This window comes from Boleophthalmus pectinirostris, unplaced genomic scaffold (assembly GCF_026225935.1).
Source record: "Boleophthalmus pectinirostris isolate CB_2022bp ecotype Guang Dong unplaced genomic scaffold, ASM2622593v1 HiC_scaffold_20, whole genome shotgun sequence".
In the NCBI taxonomy this organism is placed as follows: domain Eukaryota; kingdom Metazoa; phylum Chordata; class Actinopteri; order Gobiiformes; family Gobiidae; genus Boleophthalmus; species Boleophthalmus pectinirostris.
The window spans coordinates 1,143,413-1,162,010 of record NW_026571153.1 but is presented as its reverse complement, the minus strand read 5'-3'; the positions used below and the strand labels follow the sequence as shown (position 1 = coordinate 1,162,010).

Below are 18,598 nucleotides of genomic sequence, written 5' to 3'. Positions count from 1 at the left end.
CAGGTCTAAACCATCAGGACTGAACCAGGACTAAACCAGGACTGAACCAGGTCTAAACCAGGTCTAAACAGGACTAAACCAGGACTAAACCAGGACTGAACCAGGACTAAACCAGGACTAAACCCAGGACTAAACCAGGACTAAACCAGGACTAAACCAGGACTAAACCAGGTCCTAAACCAGGACTAAACCAGGACTAAACCAGGACTAAACCAGGAACTAAAGGACTAAACAGGTCTAAACCAGGTAAACCAGGTCTAAACCAGGTCTAACCAGGACTGAACCAGGACTGAACCAGGTCTAAACCAGGACTAAATCAGGACTGAACCAGGACTGAAACCAGGTCTAAAACCAGGTCTAAACCAGGTCTAAATCAGGACTGAACCAGGACTGAACCAGGTCTAAACCAGGTCTAAACCAGACTAAACCAGGACTAAACCAGGACTAAACCAGGACTCAGGACTAAACCAGGTCTAAACCAGGTCTAAACCAGGTCTAAACCAGGACTAAACCAGGACTAAACCAGGTCTAAACCAGGACTGAACCAGATCAAACAAAGCTCTTACGTCTCCGTGGAGAAAATCCTCCACCAGAAAAGTCACACATGGACGTTTGAGTCATCTAGTGATCTCTCCTGTACGTTTTTTAGGGTTTTTTTTCAGTGAATATCACATTTTGAAAACGTTAAAAGTTTCCGTGTTTCTGTTTGTTTGTTTGTTTGTTTGTTTTTCCTGCAGGTGGGCGACGTCCTGACGCAGGTGGAGTCGGTGGACGAGCAGTGGATCGTGGGAGTCGTAGGAAACAAACGAGGAATAGTCCCCAAAAACTACATTTCCCTCCTCTCCTGACTTCCTGTTTCTGCGTTTCTCCAGACCTGCACTACTTTATCGTTTTTTTATTAACGCGACGCAAACTCGGAGCTTTCAAAACGGAAAAATCTGGAAATTCCGGCGAGATTTTTTGTCACTTTATTCAACTTTTCTACTTTTCTAAACACTGTGTTTTAAATCGTACCGACTGTAACGAAACTGGTGCAATTTAAACGATAAATCTGCACATTTTTCTACTTTTTTTTTTTTACTTTTCATTTGTTGTGGATTTTTTATTTTATTTTTTACTTTAAAGCCCCACGTGACACTATTTTCTGTTCTGACGTCGTTTCCTCGTCAAAAACAAACCTGGAGTTGTGTTTTGTTTCCTGCAGATTCAGGTTCTTTAGTTCTTCTCTCTGTTCCACCTTGTGATGTCACGAAGTGGTGATGCAGGAAGTGCTCCTGGTTTAGACCTGGTTTAGACCTGGTTTAGACCTGGTTTAGACCTGGTTTAGACCTGGTTTAGACCTAGTGGTTTAGACCTGGTTTAGTCCTGGTTTAGACCTGGTTTAGTCCTGGTTTAGTCCTGGTTTAGACCTGGTTTAGACCTGGTTTAGACCTGGTTTAGTCCTGGTTTAGACCTGGTTTAGACCTGGTTTAGTCCTGGTTTAGACCTGGTTTAGTCCTGGTTTAGACCTGGTTTAGACCTGGTTTACCTGGTTTAGTCCTGGTTTAGAGTCCTGGTTTAGACCTGGTTTAGACCTGGTTTAGTCCTGGTTTAGACCTGGTTTAGACCTGGTTTAGTCCTGGTTTAGACCTGGTTTAGTCAAATCCTGGTTTATCTGGTTTATCATTTCAGACCTGGAGTTTCTTCACTGAAAGGACTAAACCAGGTCTAAACCAGGTCTAAACCAGGACTAAACCAGGTCTAAACCAGGTCTAAACCAGGTAAACCAGGTCTAAACCAGGTAAACCAGGTCTAAACCAGGTCTAAACCAGGACTAAACCAGGACTAAACCAGGTCTAAACCAGGTCTAAACCAGGTCTAACCAGGACTAAACCAGGTCTAAACCAGGTAAACTAAACTAACCAGGTCTAAACCAGGTCTAAACCAGGTCGTCTAAACCAGGACCAGTCTAAACCAGGTCTAAACCAGTCTAAACAGAAACCAGGTCTAAACCGTCTAAACCAGGTCTAAACAGGACTAAACCAGGTCTAAACCAGTCTAAACCAGGTCTAAACCAGGTCTAAACCAGGACTAAACCAGGTCTAAACCAGGTCTAAAGGTCTAACCAGTCTAAACCAGGTCTAAAACCAGGTCTAAACCAGGACTAAACCAGGATAAAACCAGGTCTAAACCAGGAAACTCAAACCAGGTCTAAACCAGGTCTAAACCAGGACTAAACCAGACTAAACCAGGTCTAAAAACTAAACCAGGACTAAACCAGGTCTAAACCAGGTCTAAAACCAGGTCTAAACCAGTCTAAACCAGGAAACTAAAGGTCTAAACCAGGTCTAAACCAGGTCTAAACAGGACTAAACCAGGTCTAAACCAGGACTAAACCAGGACTAAACCAGTCTAAAAGGTCTAAACTCTAAACCAGGTCTAAACAAAACTAAACCAAAACTCCAAAACTAAACCAGGACTAAACCAGAAACTCCAGCTGGTCCTTAACAAACCAGGTCTAAACCAGGACTAAACCAGGTCTAAACCAGGACTAAACGGTGCTGGGTGACCCGTGTCTCCTTCGTCTCCAGTCCGTGAAAACATCGTCCCGTAAACGTCGCCTTCGCAGCTTAATAATAATCCCCTTTTGTGTCGAAAAAAAAAAAAAAAAAAAAAAGCTAAAGCGCCGCGACGTTTGATCAAAAATAAAACGGCGATGGAGCAAAGTGTCCGACCTGCTCCTCCAAACTCCAAAACTCCAAAACTCCAAAACTCCAAACTCCAAAACTCCAAAACTCCAAACTCCAGCTCGGTTTGTGACGAGGAAACGACTCTGAAGTTCACGGAGTCCGTTTTGTGTAAATATTGGACTTTTAAACCGTTTGCCGTGGTCCAAAGTTCTTCTTCTCTCACCGTCTGCACTCGGATCCTAATTATTCACCACGACGAGTTTACGAGCACTTTCAACAACTCTCACACTAACCCTAACGACGACTAGCATGTTAACAGCGCACATACTGACGCTTCGGAATCAGAAATCAAGACGCTTCGCAGACGATTTGTTTTGCCCTCGGGAGCTGCTCACACGAAAATATCTGTACCGAGGCTCAAATGCGCCGAGAAAAAAATCGGGTTTAGGGGCTTAAACTTTTCTATCGTCATGGAAACCAAACCGGACCAAGTTCCAGGTCAGATCTGCGGAGAGGCGACCCCGCTCACAGTCAGAATGTTTGGGTTTTTTTTGAGCGATTTTTGACTCTAAAACCACCCGGAATCGAATAAAATTAAACCCTCCACCAGAAAAGTTACGCAATGCGGCTTTAACGTAGATTTCTGACGATGATTTTGAATTCAAATTTTTTGTATGACTCAAAACTGAAAATGTGGAAAGGTACCTGCAAAAGGAAACGTGTTTTTTTAACGTGACGAAACTGGGACTGAAACTCGGATTTTCTATTTTTGTCCAACGTTTTTCGACACTGCCCACGTCCGGAATTCACTTTTCCGAGAACGTTTAAGCTTCTTTTTCAAACTGGTATTTACGTAGGAATTCCCGACACTTTAAAAAAAAATTTTTGGATTATTTGTCGGAACTTTGACGGACTTTTTGTTTCGTGGGACCAAACATTTCAGCTTTTCACCGGAATTTCTTCAACCTTCTTCAGCGTTTCCAGGTGATGTTATTGTTTTTTTCTGGAATGTTCCGCAGTGTAAATGAACTTAAAACCACCTGGAAATGAATTAATCTAAACCCTCCACCTGAAAAGTTACACAATGCGGCTTTAACGTAGATTTCCGACGACGATTTCTTGGTTTGTCGGAAGTAAAATTTTTGAAGATTCGGAACGGTACCTGCAATACGGAAATGTTTTTGTGTTTGGAATTCAGTTTTCCGAGAACTGTTTAAGCTTCTTTTTGAAACTGGTATTTTCGTAGGAATTCCTGATAAATTTTTTTTTTTTTTTTTTTTTTGGGTTTTTTTTTATCATTTGTCGGAAAACTTTTCAACTGAACTTTTCGTGGGACCAAACATTTCAGATTTACACCGGAATTTCTTCAACTTTCTTCAACGTTTCCACCTGTTTGTCTCCACGGAGATGTTGTTGCTCGGTCTAGAATGTTCCGCAGTGTGGCATTACACCCGTTCATCACCGGGGAGACGAGCAGGTCACAGCACTACGCCGCATCACAGGTCAGATCTGCGGAGAGGCGAGTCCGCTCACGCAAGGAATTATCGTACTTTTGAGCAACAGAAAAACCCGTGATGTTTAAAAGCTCGGTGGAAATGTTTAAAGTCACACCAGGGAACATTCCAGGCAGCGCGGTCACGTCTCCATGGCGACAGGGAGCAGGTACCGGACCCTGCACCAGAAAAGTTGCACCTTTAAGGATAAAAATGAACTTTTTAAAGGGAGACTGTCACGTTAATTTTGTTGCTGTTGTGATTTCTTCTGCACATTTTTCACAATTTTCTCTGAATCTCTGGACTGAGTTTAATGAAATATTGTGTTTTGTTTCTTAAATACTGGATTTTTTCTTTATAATTTGCTCTGTTCTACGTCACAAACCAGAAAGACGTTTGGAAACATGAGGTTAAAACTTCCTTTGGGTTTTGTATGTGACCGTAAGTCTGACAAAAGCTAAGAAAAATGAGAAAATCTCTCCGTTTTCTACATGTCCATGTCATTATAGAAGTGTTTTAGTCAAGAGCGCAAGAGTCGAGACCAAGACCAGACCAAGACCAGACCGAGACCACAGGGTCCCGAGACCAGGACAAGATCAAGACCTCTGAGGGTCGAGACTGAGACAAGTCCCAGACTTTTAAAGGTTGAGACTAAGACAAGACCGGGACAAGACCGGGACAAGACCGGGACAAGACCGGACAAGACCGGGACCTCTGAAGGCCAAGACCAAGACTTTTAAAAGTCGAGACTGAGATGAGACTGAGACAAGACCGAGACTTTTAAAGGTTGAGACTAAGACAAGACCGGGACAAGACCGGGACAAGACCGGGACAGAGACCGACAAGACAAGACCGAGGACAAGACCGAGACAAGACCGAGACGAGAACAAGACCGACAAAGACCGAGGACAAGACCGGGACAAGACCGGACAAGACCGAGACCGAAAGACCGAGACCAAGACCAAGACCGAGAGACCTCTGAGACCGAGTCTGAGGCTTGAGGCTGAGTCAAGACCAAGACGAGACAGAGACAAATCCAAAACTTTTAAATGTCGAGACTGAGACGAGACCGAGTCCAAATGCGCTCGAGATGAGACCAAGACCGTGAAAAACCGTTTTGAGGCCGGTCTCGAGTACGACGAGACGACATTGTAGAGTTCCGTTATGTTCGGCTCATCAACATTTCCAACCATCTTTCAGTTTTCCTCATTTCCGCGGCGACACACGACTGGGAACGTGTGACTAGAAGAGACGAGATGATTCCAAACACCACATACGTCTTCGGTCTTTATTTTACCGCTGAGCACATTTCCTTCAGTGGGTTTGATTTCACAGTCGCTCGAGCCCAGAGTCGGGAACCACGCCGGACGTTTCACCGCTTGTTTCCAAACGTCGTCGTGGTTTGTGACGTCAGCGTGAGTCGAGTTTGTCGCTAAAACGTTTTGATGTTTGAGGATTTCTGAAAACAGGACTGCAGAGGTTAAGGAACGGTCTTTCTTGATCTTGTATTTTTCACGATTCTGCTTTTATTCACACATGACCAGATGAAAATTTGGACTTTCCCGGGTAAAAAAAGGGACGTCTGGTCACTCTGTTTTTGTTGAAAATCAAACTCTTAAACGGTTTTGGAACCAATCTAATCCCTGCCAACAGTAAAATACAAAAAAATCTGCTTAAAAAACGACCAAAACACAAAGAAAATGTGACGATACTGACTCATGTTCGTCATGAATGAGCCGTGTGCAGCACAGTTTTGTTTATATTATAACCAAAAAATAAAAAAAACAAGATCGTCCCAGTTTTTTATTTTGAAAATCTTTAAACTCTCGCGAAAACGTGCCTCTTTAAATCACTTTACGTTTAAGTTTTCGGACGATCTTTAAACTTCTCCGGCTGCGTTTTGCTCGTGTGTCTCCATGGCAACTGCTGAACATTCCGCCCTAGACATGCATGCAGAACCCAGCGCAAAGTAGTAAATTTCACAGCAAAGTATGAGTCGTTCCTGCCCCTTAGTGGTCAGGAGTGGAAGTACAAGCCTCTTTGTGAAAACGTAAACTTTTGGTTTCGGTTTCATGTTTGTTTTTCGTAATTCTGAGTATGAATTTCAGATGTTTTCCTGATCCGTGAATTCCAATTAAGAACGAAAAACAATAAAATGTGTAAACAGTTTGACACTAAAACGGAAAAATGAAAAAAACAAAAAACAGATTTTCCCTCAATATTTAATTTAAAGTTTATTTCAGATAACACTAATTAAAAACAGAATAAAATATCAAAATTAAAACAGGCACCGAGACAATAAACTTTAAATTAAATATTGGAAATCGAGGTCGGAATCTGTTTTTTGTTTGACACTAAAACGGAAAAATTAAAAAAGCAAAAAACAGATTTCGACCTTTTTTTTCCCGAATATTTAATTTAAAGTTGATTTCATATAACACCAATTAAAAACAGAATAAAATATCAAAATTAAAATAGGCACAGAGACAATAAACTTTAAATTAAATATTGGAAATTGAGGTCAGAATCTGTTTTTTTTTTGTTTTTTTTGACACTAAAACTGTTTTCACATTTTATTGTTTTTTGTTTCTCTGTTATTGTTAGTAACATTTTTAAAGTTTGGTTTTGTTTCGGGTTCATTCAAGTTTCATTCCTGTTTTTGAACAACAGTATTTTGGTCGTTAAGAGTAAAAAAATAAAAAAAAGGTTCCGTATTATGTAATTTTCAGATTTGTTCTAATGTTTCCTCATCACAAACCGACCTGGAGTTGTGTTTTTTTGTTGTTTTTTTTGTTTCATTCGCACAAACACTCCAACGCTCCAACTTGTGATGTCATCATGTGGTGATACAGGAAGCGCTCCACTGTGTTTTTAAACTCCACACACCTTCACTAGAATCACCTGGATCATTTCAGTCCAGGATTTGTGGAAGATCATTCGTTCCGTCAGATTTAGAAATTTAAATACCGCTTTGAATTTTTTGTTTAACTCTTGGGATTATTTTTATTCAGAATTTTAGTGGTTAAATTGTAAGTGTTTGTCAAAGTGAAAACATTCGAGCTGGTGAAAATGTGCACTTAAAATTTCAGCGACTAAAATTCAGAATAAAAATAATTCAAACTTGTTTTTTCAGAGTTAAAAAATTCAAAGCAGTATTTAAAATTCAAAATGTAATGGAACAAATGTATCTTTCATATGGAAGTGCCGATCGCTACTGAACTAAAAAGGAGCTGTTCACTTGAAAACGACCACTTCATGACATCACAAGTTGGAACAGACCCTTTGGAGCTTTGGATAAAGATTTACTCAAACATTTAACTGAAACAAACACAACTCCAGCTCTAAATGTGAACAGGAACATTAGAACACGACTTAAACGTCACAGGAGTCTGTTCTGCGTAATATTTAACCTTTACATTTTTCACTAATTCAGTCTGAAGTTCACAAAAATTAAATATTTGTATTTTTAAAACACGACGTCAAACCATTTCAAGACACTGTTCCGTTTAAATGAGAATAATCTGATGTTGTTGTTGTTGTACGTGTGTGTGTTTCTGTAAAGACATGATGAAAACACTGTGGCGTCACTTTATACTGCAAATAAAATGTTCCGCAATGTGCTTTAACTTTATATTTTCTGCTGTTTTCATTTGACGCGTGACTTTCCTCGGGTCCGTACGGTGCCTGAGATGTTCCAGAGTGAAGCATTAAAGGGACCGAGTTACACCAACTCCAACCCTTCTGATGATGTGATGTTTTCCCATCAGAAAAACTTCTTCCCTAAACCTAAAAACTGGTGAGGGTCCGGACGTGTGAAGGTGTGGACGTGTGAAGGTGGTGGACGTGTGAAGGTGTGGACGTGTGAAGGTGTGGACGTGTGAAGGTGGTGGACGTGTGAAGGTGGTGGACGTGTGAAGGTGTGGACGTGTGAAGGTGTGGACGTGTGAAGGTGGTGGACGTGTGAAGGTGTGGACGTGTGAAGGTGTGGACGTGTGAAGGTGGTGGACGTGTGAAGGTGTGGACGTGTGAAGGTGTGGACGTGTGAAGTGTGGACGTGTGAAGTGGTGGACGTGTGAAGGTGTGTGGACGTGTGAAGGTGACGTGTGAAGGTGGTGGACGTGTGAAGGTGTGGACGTGTGTGGACGTGTTGGACGTGTGAAGGTGTGGACGTGTGAAGGTGTGGTGACGTGTGAAGTGTGGACGTGTGACGTGTTGAAGGTGTGGACGTGTGAAGGTGGTGACGTGTGAAGGTGGTGACGTGTGAAGGTGTGGACGTGTGAAGGTGTGGACGTGTGGAACGTGTGGACGTGTGAAGGTGGTGGACGTGTGAAGGTGTGTGGACGTGTGGACGGTGGTGGACGTGTGAAGGTGTGGACGTGTGAAGTGTGGACGTGTGAAGGTGTGGACGTGTGGACGTGTGTGGACGTGTGACGGTGTGACGTGTGAAGGTGTGGACGTGTGAAGGTGTGGACGTGTGGACGTCTGTGGACGTGTTGGACTCGTGTGGACGTGTTGGACTCTTGTGGACGTGTTGGACTTGTGTGGACGTGTTGGACTCTTGTGGACGTGGTGCGGGTGTGGACTCGCGGAGGTGTGGACTCGTGGACATGGTGGATGTGCTGGACATGTTGGACACTTGTGGACGTGTTGGACTCTTGTGAAAGTGTTGGACTCTTGTGAAAGTGTTGGACTCGTGTGGACGTGGTGGATGTGGACTTGTGAAGGTGTGGACATGGTGGACGTGTTGGACTCTTGTGGACGTGTTGGACTCTTGTGGACGTGTTGGACATGTGGACTTGTGGACGTGTTGGACTCGTGTGGACATGTGGACAAGTTTGAGCAGAGCGTTTGGAGGTTTGTAGATGTAGAACAACATTAGAACACGTCTCAAAGTCCAGTTTGTCGGAGCTTTAAGTGACAGATCATAAACACACAGAAGAATAAAACACAGAAATCGTTTGTGTTTCGATGCCGTTCACGTTTTATTTTCACAGTTTTCTTTTTTCAAAATCCACTTTCTGCAAACGTCCTTCACAGACACACAACTGCGATCGGCTTTATTAAAACATCGTCACCCTAAAACACTGGTCACTTCTGTCCTACACGAACAGAACCACAAACAGAACTACTGCCCCAAAGTTCAGATTCTAGGACAAAACCTCCCGAAATACTAGTTGAGTTCTTCTGAAAGTCTTAGTCTAGATCTTTTTCACGACGGCCGGAAGTCTCACGCTGGAGGTTTGTGGAACTTCTGGTTCATGTTTTTCTGTGTCGTATTCTCCAGCAGCTTCATAAATCTTCAACCGACAAACTCCACGAAGGATAAACATTCTTCACGAACAATTTATCCACAAGAGAAGAAAGACCAAAACTTGTTAAAAAAAAAATGTAGAATGAGTCTGAATCAACAAGTTCCTTCCGTTTTCTTCCTGAGTATAACATTATTTTTCTCAGTAGTTTTAGTTTTGAGTCTCGTTTTCGGGACGATGAGTTGGATCCGTCGGACCTCGGAGCGTTTGAGGGAACACTGAGGTCCGAGATGTTCGTTGGGGTCGGTCCGCGAAGAGCTTTAAAAACAAACAACATTTTAAAATCAACTCGAAAACGAACGTGGAGCCGGTGCAACGAGGAGTAAACAGGTGTGTTTCTCGACGACGTGCTGCAGAAGTTTGGACTCATTTTGACAGAATGACGCAAGTTCAAGTGACTGATTTAGAATCTACTACTAGAACTGAGCAAAATTAATGTTATGGTCCTAGAAATGTCTGCGTCTGTGCAAATATCCACATCGTGAAATCGACTTTTCATTTTAATTGTAGAATGAACAAGTTCCTTCTGTGTGCTCGTCGTTCTCCTTTACACCGTAAGTTTCTCTGACCTGGCCAAGATTTTCAAACTTTTATCACGTTCTTCATCTTGTTTTCAGATTTATTGTCGACTTCTTTGTTTTGAGACGCGTCTTTCTAATCTAGCTGTTGTTTATTTTAAGAGAACTTGTCCGGTAAAATCATCTCGCCGCACGGACAACTGATGCATTATTATTGTTTGCAAACGGGGAATAAGTCCATTTTTGTTGTAAAATCCTGCACTCGGCTCCACTTTTCTCATGTTGGACATTTTTCTGATGAGGGTGTCACGGTCAACAGTCAAAACGATCGTCCTTTAAGAGCGTTTGGAAAGAGACAAGTCTTCATTTGTGCTGCTCTGGTGGGAGGGGCCACGTACAGAGACGCTGGAGACGCTGCTGTGATAAACACCACAGAAAATTAACACCATTTTAATAGAAAATATCATTAAAATATTTGAGTAGAAAATCAGCCGAGGGCCAGATTAAAGGTGTTGAAGGGCCGGATCTGGTTCACGGGCCGGATGTTTGACACCCCTGGTTTAGATTTTACATTTTGGCCAAGATTTTTTGCAGTGTAAGTTTTGGTCTTGACAACGGAGTTTAAGGGTCAGATCAAAAAAAATTTTTTTAAATGCTGGCGCTTCGAGAATAAAGTCGTAACATTTCGACATTAAAGTCTTAATTTTATGAGAATAAAGTCGTAGTTAAAATAAAGTGTTAATATCAGGAGAACATCAGCGACTCGTGGAGAATTTGGAGCATTTTGTAAAAGAGAAGAATCTGTGTATCAAGGACTAAACCAGGACTAAACCAGGTCCGGAACCAAACCAGAAAGACCAGGATTGAGACCGGGACCAGACCAGGACTGAAAACGGTTTAGTCCTGGTTTAGTCCTGGTTTAAGTCACGGAAATGGGAAATGGTGTTTCCATGAATTTAAAATGTGATGCGGGACTGAACCAGGACTAAACCGTTTTCAGTCCTGGTCTGGTCCCGGTCTCAGTCCCAGTCTCAATCCTGGTCTTAGTTCTTGTCTGATCCCGGTCTCAGTCTTGGTCCCTGACTCAGTCCTGGTCTAAGTCCTGGTCTCAGTCCCGGTCTGGTCTTGGACCTGGTTTAGTCCTGGTTCAGTCCTGTTTAGTCCTGGTTCAGTCCTGGTTCAGTCCGGAGGCGCAAATAATGAAGAAAATTGTTGTTCGTTTTCTTATTTTTGGTTTTATATTGAAAAACAAGGTTTTTCTTCTGCCACATTTTTCACTTTGACTTTGATTTTATTACAACTTTAATGTTGAAATGTTACGACTTTATTCTCGAAACACCAGCATGTTTTTTATTTTATTTTGTCTGACCCTTATGCTCCGTCGTTGGTTCTTTCTTCTCCTGACGGTTGTGGATAAATTGTTCATGAAGAATATTTATCCTTTGTGGAGTTTGTTGGTTGAAGATTTGGTGATTTATGAAGCTGCTGGAGAATAAAACACATTTACACAGGAAAACCATGAACCGGGAGTTCAGTAAACCTACATCGGACACTTCAGGACCTTGTGAAAAAGTTCTACTGCAAAAGTCTCTTCAAACCTCAGAATGATTGTTTGTGGATTGTGAAATGATCTGGACTTTCACTCTCGCTGCATTTCAAACACACACACACGAAGGCAGAGACGGTGCAGCCGCCGGGAAAAAACACGTTTCATTAGAAATATTATGAATTAAAACGTCGTATCTTACGTGAAACTGAATGTCGCGAGCTTTTCGTCTGATGTTCTGATGTTCCTCGTCACAGTCGCAGCTGGAGTCAGAGGAAACGACGTTAGAACAGATCAGAGAAAAGAGTGAATCTAGAACATTTCAAACGATTGTCTTTAATAAAACCCTGTTTGTTTTTATTCATTTACCCTTTTACCCTTTTACCTTTAGGCACCGCGGACGACTTCACAACAGTTTTAACGACGTAGACTTTTAAAGACCGAGACCGAGACTTTTAAAAGACCGAGACTTTTAAAAGACCGAGACTTTTAAAAGACCGAGACCGAGACAAGATCAAGACCGAGACTTTTAAAGACCGAGACTTTTAAAGACCAGAGACTTTTAAAGACGGAGACTTTTAAAGACGAGAGACACTTTTAAAGACGAGAGACTTTTAAAGACCGAGACTTTTAAAGACCGAGACTTTTAAAGACCGAGACAAGACCGAGACTTTTAAAGACCGAGACCGAGACTTTTAAAGACCGAGACTTTTAAAAAGACCGAGACTTTTAACAAGACGACCGAGACAAGACCGAGACTTTTTAAAAGACCGAGACTTTTTTAAAGACCGAGTCCGAGACAAGACCAAGACCACAAAGAAACAGTCTCAAGGTCAGTATCGAGACCAAAACTGGTCTCAACCAATCAAAAAACAGTCATCGTGCCCATTTCAGTTTTGATTTTTGATTCTCTCAGATTTATTTACCTCAGAGTTTCTGCTGCTTCTCGTTTCTCGTCGTGGATCAACAACGACACTAAACGCGTCGCTGTAAAAGACGACGACACGATCGTCCACAAAACTCAGGTTTGTCCTTCAGCAGAACTTCAAATAAACCAGAGAGAATAAAATATCGAAATTAAAACAGTTTTGTGATAAACTTTAAATTAAATATTAGAAATCGAGATCGAAATCTGCGTTTTTGTTTGACACTAAAACAGAAAAATGAAAAAAAAAAAAAATGTTTTCGGATTTTATTGTTTTTCATTCCTGATTGAAATTCAAATCACGAATATTACACGGACTTTTTCACGTAAACTCGACACATTTGCAGCTTTCTGGTCAAGTAGAGTAGTTGGTGACATCACTCAGCACTGCCCCGATCACAGATACAAGTGTTTTTAGTTTAATTTTAGTCGTTTATTTCCTCTTTAAAACATCCTTAAACATTAAAACGATTCAGTCTGGACCCGGGCGGCTGCACACTTCCAGGTTTGGCTTAAAGCAAAGAGAAATCATTAAGACTTGTGGGTATAAAGGTCAAAGGTCACGCCGCGGATTGGGTCGAGGCTACGGAAGTAAAAACCGAAGATAAAGACGCGACAGTTTGGCCGAGTTTGTTTTTTTTTTGTTTTTTTCGTACTGTAAGTGTTTTAAGATCGACAAGGTGCTAAGAAAAAAAGACCGTGTGAGGATTTTTCGTTTTAGTCCCAATCGGCGGCGAAGGTTCAAGGCCATGAAGAAACAGGTTCAAAGGTCGTAACACGTTTATCAAACTCAACTAAAAACTCAACTTTCACACCTATGTACACGTACACACACACACACACACACACACACACACACACACACACACACACACACACACACACACACTTCATGTTGTATTAGTATTAGAATCACCAGACAGGACGGCGGATGGCGGATGGAGCGATATGATTTGTCGAAAAACCTTTTTAAGTCGTCACATCTTCAGCAAATTACCAAAAAAAAAAAAAAAAACCTGTGCGAAAATCTTTAGTCTTTAAGCGTCATCGTCTTTTAAAATAAATTAAACAACAATTAAACAACTTGGAGCTGCGCAGTTTTAACGCTCGTCGAGGAGCAGAACGAAGGATAAACGTTCAACAGTGAAGAATTTATCCAAGAATATTTAAAAAAAAACGATTTTCTTCATTATTTGGCTCCAAAACCAAAATGATAAAAGAGATAATGAACTAAACCAGGACTAAACCAGGACTAAACCAGGTCTAAACCAGGACTAACAGGACTAAACCAGGACTAAACCAGGACTAAACCAGGACTAAACCAGGACTCTAAACCAGGACTAAACCAGGTCTAAACCAGGACTAAACCAGGTCTAAACCAGGTCTAAACCAGGTCTAAACCAGGACTAACCAGGACTAAACCAGGACTAAACCAGGTCTAAACCAGGACTAAACCAGGACTAAACCAGGTCTAAACCAGGACTAAACCAAACCAGTCTAAACCAGACTAAAGGACTAAACCAGGTCTAAACCAGGACTAAACCAGGACTAAACCAGGTCTAAACCAGGACTAAACCAGGACTAAACCAGGTCTAAACCAGGACTAAACCAGGACTAAACCAGGACTAAACCAGGTCTAAACCAGGACTAAACCAGGTCTAAACCAGGACTAAACCAGGACTAAACCAGGACTAAACCAGGACTAAACCAGGACTAAACCAGGTCTAACCAGGACCAGGACTAAACCAGGTCTAAACCAGGACTAAACCAGGACTAAACCAGGTCTAAACCAGGACTAAACCAGGACTAAACCAGGACTAAACCAGGTCTAAACCAGGACTAAACCAGGTCTAAACCAGGTCTAAACCAGGACTAAACCAGGAAACTAAACCAGGACTAAACCAGGACTAAACCAGGACTAAACCAGGTCTAAACCAGGTCTAAACCAGGTCTAAACCAGGACTAAACCAGGACTAAACCAGGACTAAACCCAGGACTAAACCAGGACTAAACCAGGACTAAACCAGGACTAAACCAGGTCTAAACCAGGACTAAACCAGGTCTAAACCAGGACTAAACCAGGACTAAACCAGGTCTAAACCAGGACTAAACCAGAAACCAGGACTAAACCAGGACTAAACCAGGACTAAACCAGGTCTAAACCAGGACTAAACCAGGACTAAACCAAGGACTAAACCAGGTCTAAACCAGGACTAAACCAGGACTAAACCAGGTCTAAACCAGGACTAAACCAGGACTAAACCAGGACTAAACCAAGACTAAACCAGGACTAAACCAGGACTAAACCAGGACTAAACCAAGACTAAACCAAGAGTAAACCAGGATTCAACCAGGACAAGACTAAAATATTTTCAGTCCCGGTCTCAGTCCTGGTCTCAGTCCCCGGTCCCGGTCCCGGTCTCGGTCCCGGTCTCGGTCTCGGTCCAGTCCTGGTCTCAGTCCCGGTCTCACAAATATCAAGGGAAGAAAGACAAAAACTGACACTGCAAAAAAGCCTGACCACAATGTAAAATCTAAACACTTGAAATCAGAAAGTGACTGAAGTGTTGAACTGTTCCAGGTCCAGGCGGCTTTTCTGCAGCACAAACAAATGACTCCATTTTTAGAGCTTTTTGAAGCTTCCTGGAGCCGCTGACCTGAATTTGACCTGTGAATAAATCTTTAATATCTCCAAAACTAAACAACACCAACCAAACCTTTTGCAGTTTTTGTGCAGGTTTGCGTTTTCTTTCCTTGATCGTCGTGGAAAAATTCTTCACGGAAAAATATTTATCCTTTTTTGGAGCTTGTTGGTCGAAAATTTGGTCAGATTTATGAAGCTGGACACTGGAATTCTCACTGACCGTGGTTTAAATAAAAATATATGAACCCAGCTGCGTAATTTGTCGTAATATAGAACGAAAACAGAAACTAGGAAATGTTTGCGATGAGAAAACGACATTAAAATAAGTAAAATTTACACTAAAATCCGATCGTAATCTGATTTCTGGAGTTATTAAATTGCTGAAACAAACAATATTATAAAGGAAAACGGCCAAAATAATGAGTTAAATTAGAAAAGTTGAGGTTATTTGCTGAAGATGTGACCTCGTTGCTTCTTTTCTCGGTTGTGTTTTTAATATTTCTTAAAACTACTTCACCACAGACACAGAGACACAGACACAGATTCATGTACAATATTTACACAGAGTCAAAACTTCAGCCGTTTCTAAACATTCTGTGAAAATTTGAGCTTATTTCAACAAGAATTGACTAAATTATTGGCCTGCGAAATGATTCAGAGTGAATGAATTTAAAGATTCACTGTGGAGCTTTTCTGGTGGCCTCTCCTGGTCTGGTCTAATGCCGTACTGTGTGACATCTCCATGGAGACGAGCGGTTCACGTACCCGCCACCGGTAAAGTTACACAGTGGAGCTTTAATAAACAAGGCAAACGAACAGATTCTGTCTACGTCGAGTGAATCTGTGTGTCGTTCGTTCGTTTTTTTCAAAATAAAATCAAAAAATAAGAAAATGGAAAAAAAGAAAAAAAAATTTAATTTTTTGTCTTGGGGAAAAAAAAAAAAAAAACACACAAAAAAACCCTGAAAATTATTCGTTTTTTCAGTTTTCGATTTTTAAATTTTTCATTTTTTTTTTAATACTGAAATGACAAATAAATTCTGATTCTGATGAAAAAAAAAAAAACATAACGGACTAAACCAGGACTAAACCAGGTCTAAACCAGGACTAAACCAGGACTAAACCAGGTCTAAACCAGAACTAAACCAGGACTAAACCAGGTCTAAACCAGGACTAAAACTAAACAGGACTAAACCAGGACTAAACCAGGTCTAAACCAGGAAACCAGGACTAAACCAGGACTAAACCAGGACTAAACCAGGTAAACTAAACCAGGACTAAACCAGGACTAAACCAGGTCTAAACCAGGTCTAAACAGGACTAAACCAGGACTAAACCAGGACTAAACCAGGAACCAAGACTAAACCAGGACTAAACAAGACTAAACAAGACTAAAACAAGACTAAACCAAGACTAAACCAAGACTAAACCAAGACTAAACCAAGACTAAACCAGGACTAAAACAAGACTAAAAGATTTTCAGTCCCGGTCTCCGTCCTGGTCTAGGTCCCGGTCCAGGTCTCAGTCCCGGTCTGGTCCTGGACCTGTTTTAGTCCTGGTTTAGTCCTGGTTCAGTCCGTTATCCATTTTTTCCATTTTTTCATTTAAACACAAAATCAAAAACATTTTCAGTCACAAACAGCTGTTTTATCATTTTCTTATTTTTGTTTTTATATTGAAAAACAAACGACACACGGACTCAAGTTCCACGTCTGTAAAACCCCAGAACAGCGACGTTTTCTCGTGAATTCCACAAAATATTTCGGTAAAATATTCACAGTCGAGTTTCAGGCACGAACCTTTAAAACAAAAAAACAAAAACAGTGACAGAGTCTGAGATGAGCGAAGATCCTCGTTCTGAAAAAGCGCGGAAGACGTCACAAGTCCAACAGAGCCGAGTTTCCGTCACGACAAACGCCCAAGTTTGAGAGACAAGTTCAAGATCTTTGTCCGAAACGAAGGAGTGGATCCTGTAGCACCTCGTGTTGATATGAAAATAAAAAAACAAAAAAAACAAAAAAACCAGACGTGTCCGAGACGCGTCCGCAGCTCAAACTGGAGGCAGCAGCAGCAGAGTCGCCAACGAAAAAACAGTAAACAGCAGAAAGTCGCCGACACCGACGTCTGACGATGATGGACGAGTTTCATTTCTCTTTCCTCGCTTCCTTTTCCTCGATCCTCCGTTGTTCAGCCTGGACTAAACCTGGACTAAACCTGGACTAAACCTGGACTAAACCTGGTCTAAACCTGGACTAAACCTGGACTAAACCTGGACTAAACCTGGTCTAAACCTGGACTAAACCTGGACTAAAACCTGGACTAAACCTGGACTAAACCTGGTCTAAACCTGGTCTAAACCTGGTCTAAACCTGGTCTAAACCTGGACTAAACCTGGACTAAACCTGGTCTAAACCTGGTCTAAACCTGGACTAAACCTGGACTAAACCTGGACTAAACCTGGTCTAAACCTGGTCTAAACCTGGTCTAAACCTGGACTAAACCTGGACTAAACCTGGACTAAACCTGGTCTAAACCTGGTCTAAACCTGGACTAAACCTGGACTAAACCTGGACTAAACCTGGACTAAACCTGGACTAAACCTGGACTAAACCTGGACTAAACCTGAACTAATAATGATACTTCTATAAAAACGTTAATGATTGTATGAAAATAATGTAATAATGAATTTAAATGAAAATAACCTCAAGTTGAAGCTTTTCTCAGCAACTTTTAGGTGAGATTAAAAAAGAGATTAATTTGATTAATTAATTACAGATCATAATTAATTAATCTCTAATTTTTTAAAGTTAATTAACAGCACTACGATTTATCAATAATTGCTTCTATTAATAGAACCTGCTGCACCTTCACGAGAAAACAACTGTATGAAATATAATTTATAAAAATGTTTAATTCATCAGAATAAAATATTTTTAAAAATCAAATTCGGGTCCATTTTGATTTGATTGGAAAATTGTGCCATGAAGTATCACAATATATCACTGAATTAATTTTTTTTCTTACATCCCGAACGATTACACAAATAATTTGATCGCAAATTTATTTTATTTTATTTCACCATTTTGTTTGATTTTCTTTATTCTGATTTATACTTTTTTGCTTGAGGTTTTAAAAGCGTCTTTAAACTTTTCGACTCCAAACTGATTCTATAAACTTCCTCACTCACTTCCTAGAAAATCGTGGAGAGGAATCGAAGAAAAAAAAGCGAGGGAAGAGAAATAAGACGCAGCTTTTTGTGATTTCCCGAAATTCCGTGCTTTTTTTTTTTTTTTTTTTTTGAGGAATCTGAGTTCTTCTTTCTGGAAAAAGGAAATTATGCAAAAAAACCAAGTTCAAAAACAGTTCAAAAATCCATTTTACTTCCAAACAACAACAGCTACTTTAAATTCCACTGGTACGTGTCACCAGGTGTTTTCGAGTCTCCGCTCCCTTTGCTCCTGGTGTTAAGTCCCTCCCCCTTCAGAGCACCGTCA

General features: G+C 41.1%; 1 protein-coding gene and 1 pseudogene across 1 annotated transcript; one reads left to right on the top strand and one right to left on the bottom strand.

Moving 5' to 3' along the window:
• Positions 1 to 1,307, top strand: part of LOC110170342 (SH3 domain-containing protein 19-like) — a 34,971-nt pseudogene extending 33,664 nt beyond the window's left edge.
• A 6,618-nt stretch (positions 1,308 to 7,925) lies between these two features.
• Positions 7,926 to 8,987, bottom strand: LOC129409880 (histidine-rich glycoprotein-like). The gene has a single exon (XM_055156787.1). It carries the CDS (start codon positions 8,985 to 8,987, stop codon positions 7,926 to 7,928), a length of 1,062 nt encoding a protein of 353 aa, XP_055012762.1.
• Positions 8,988 to 18,598: the final 9,611 nt, after the last annotated feature.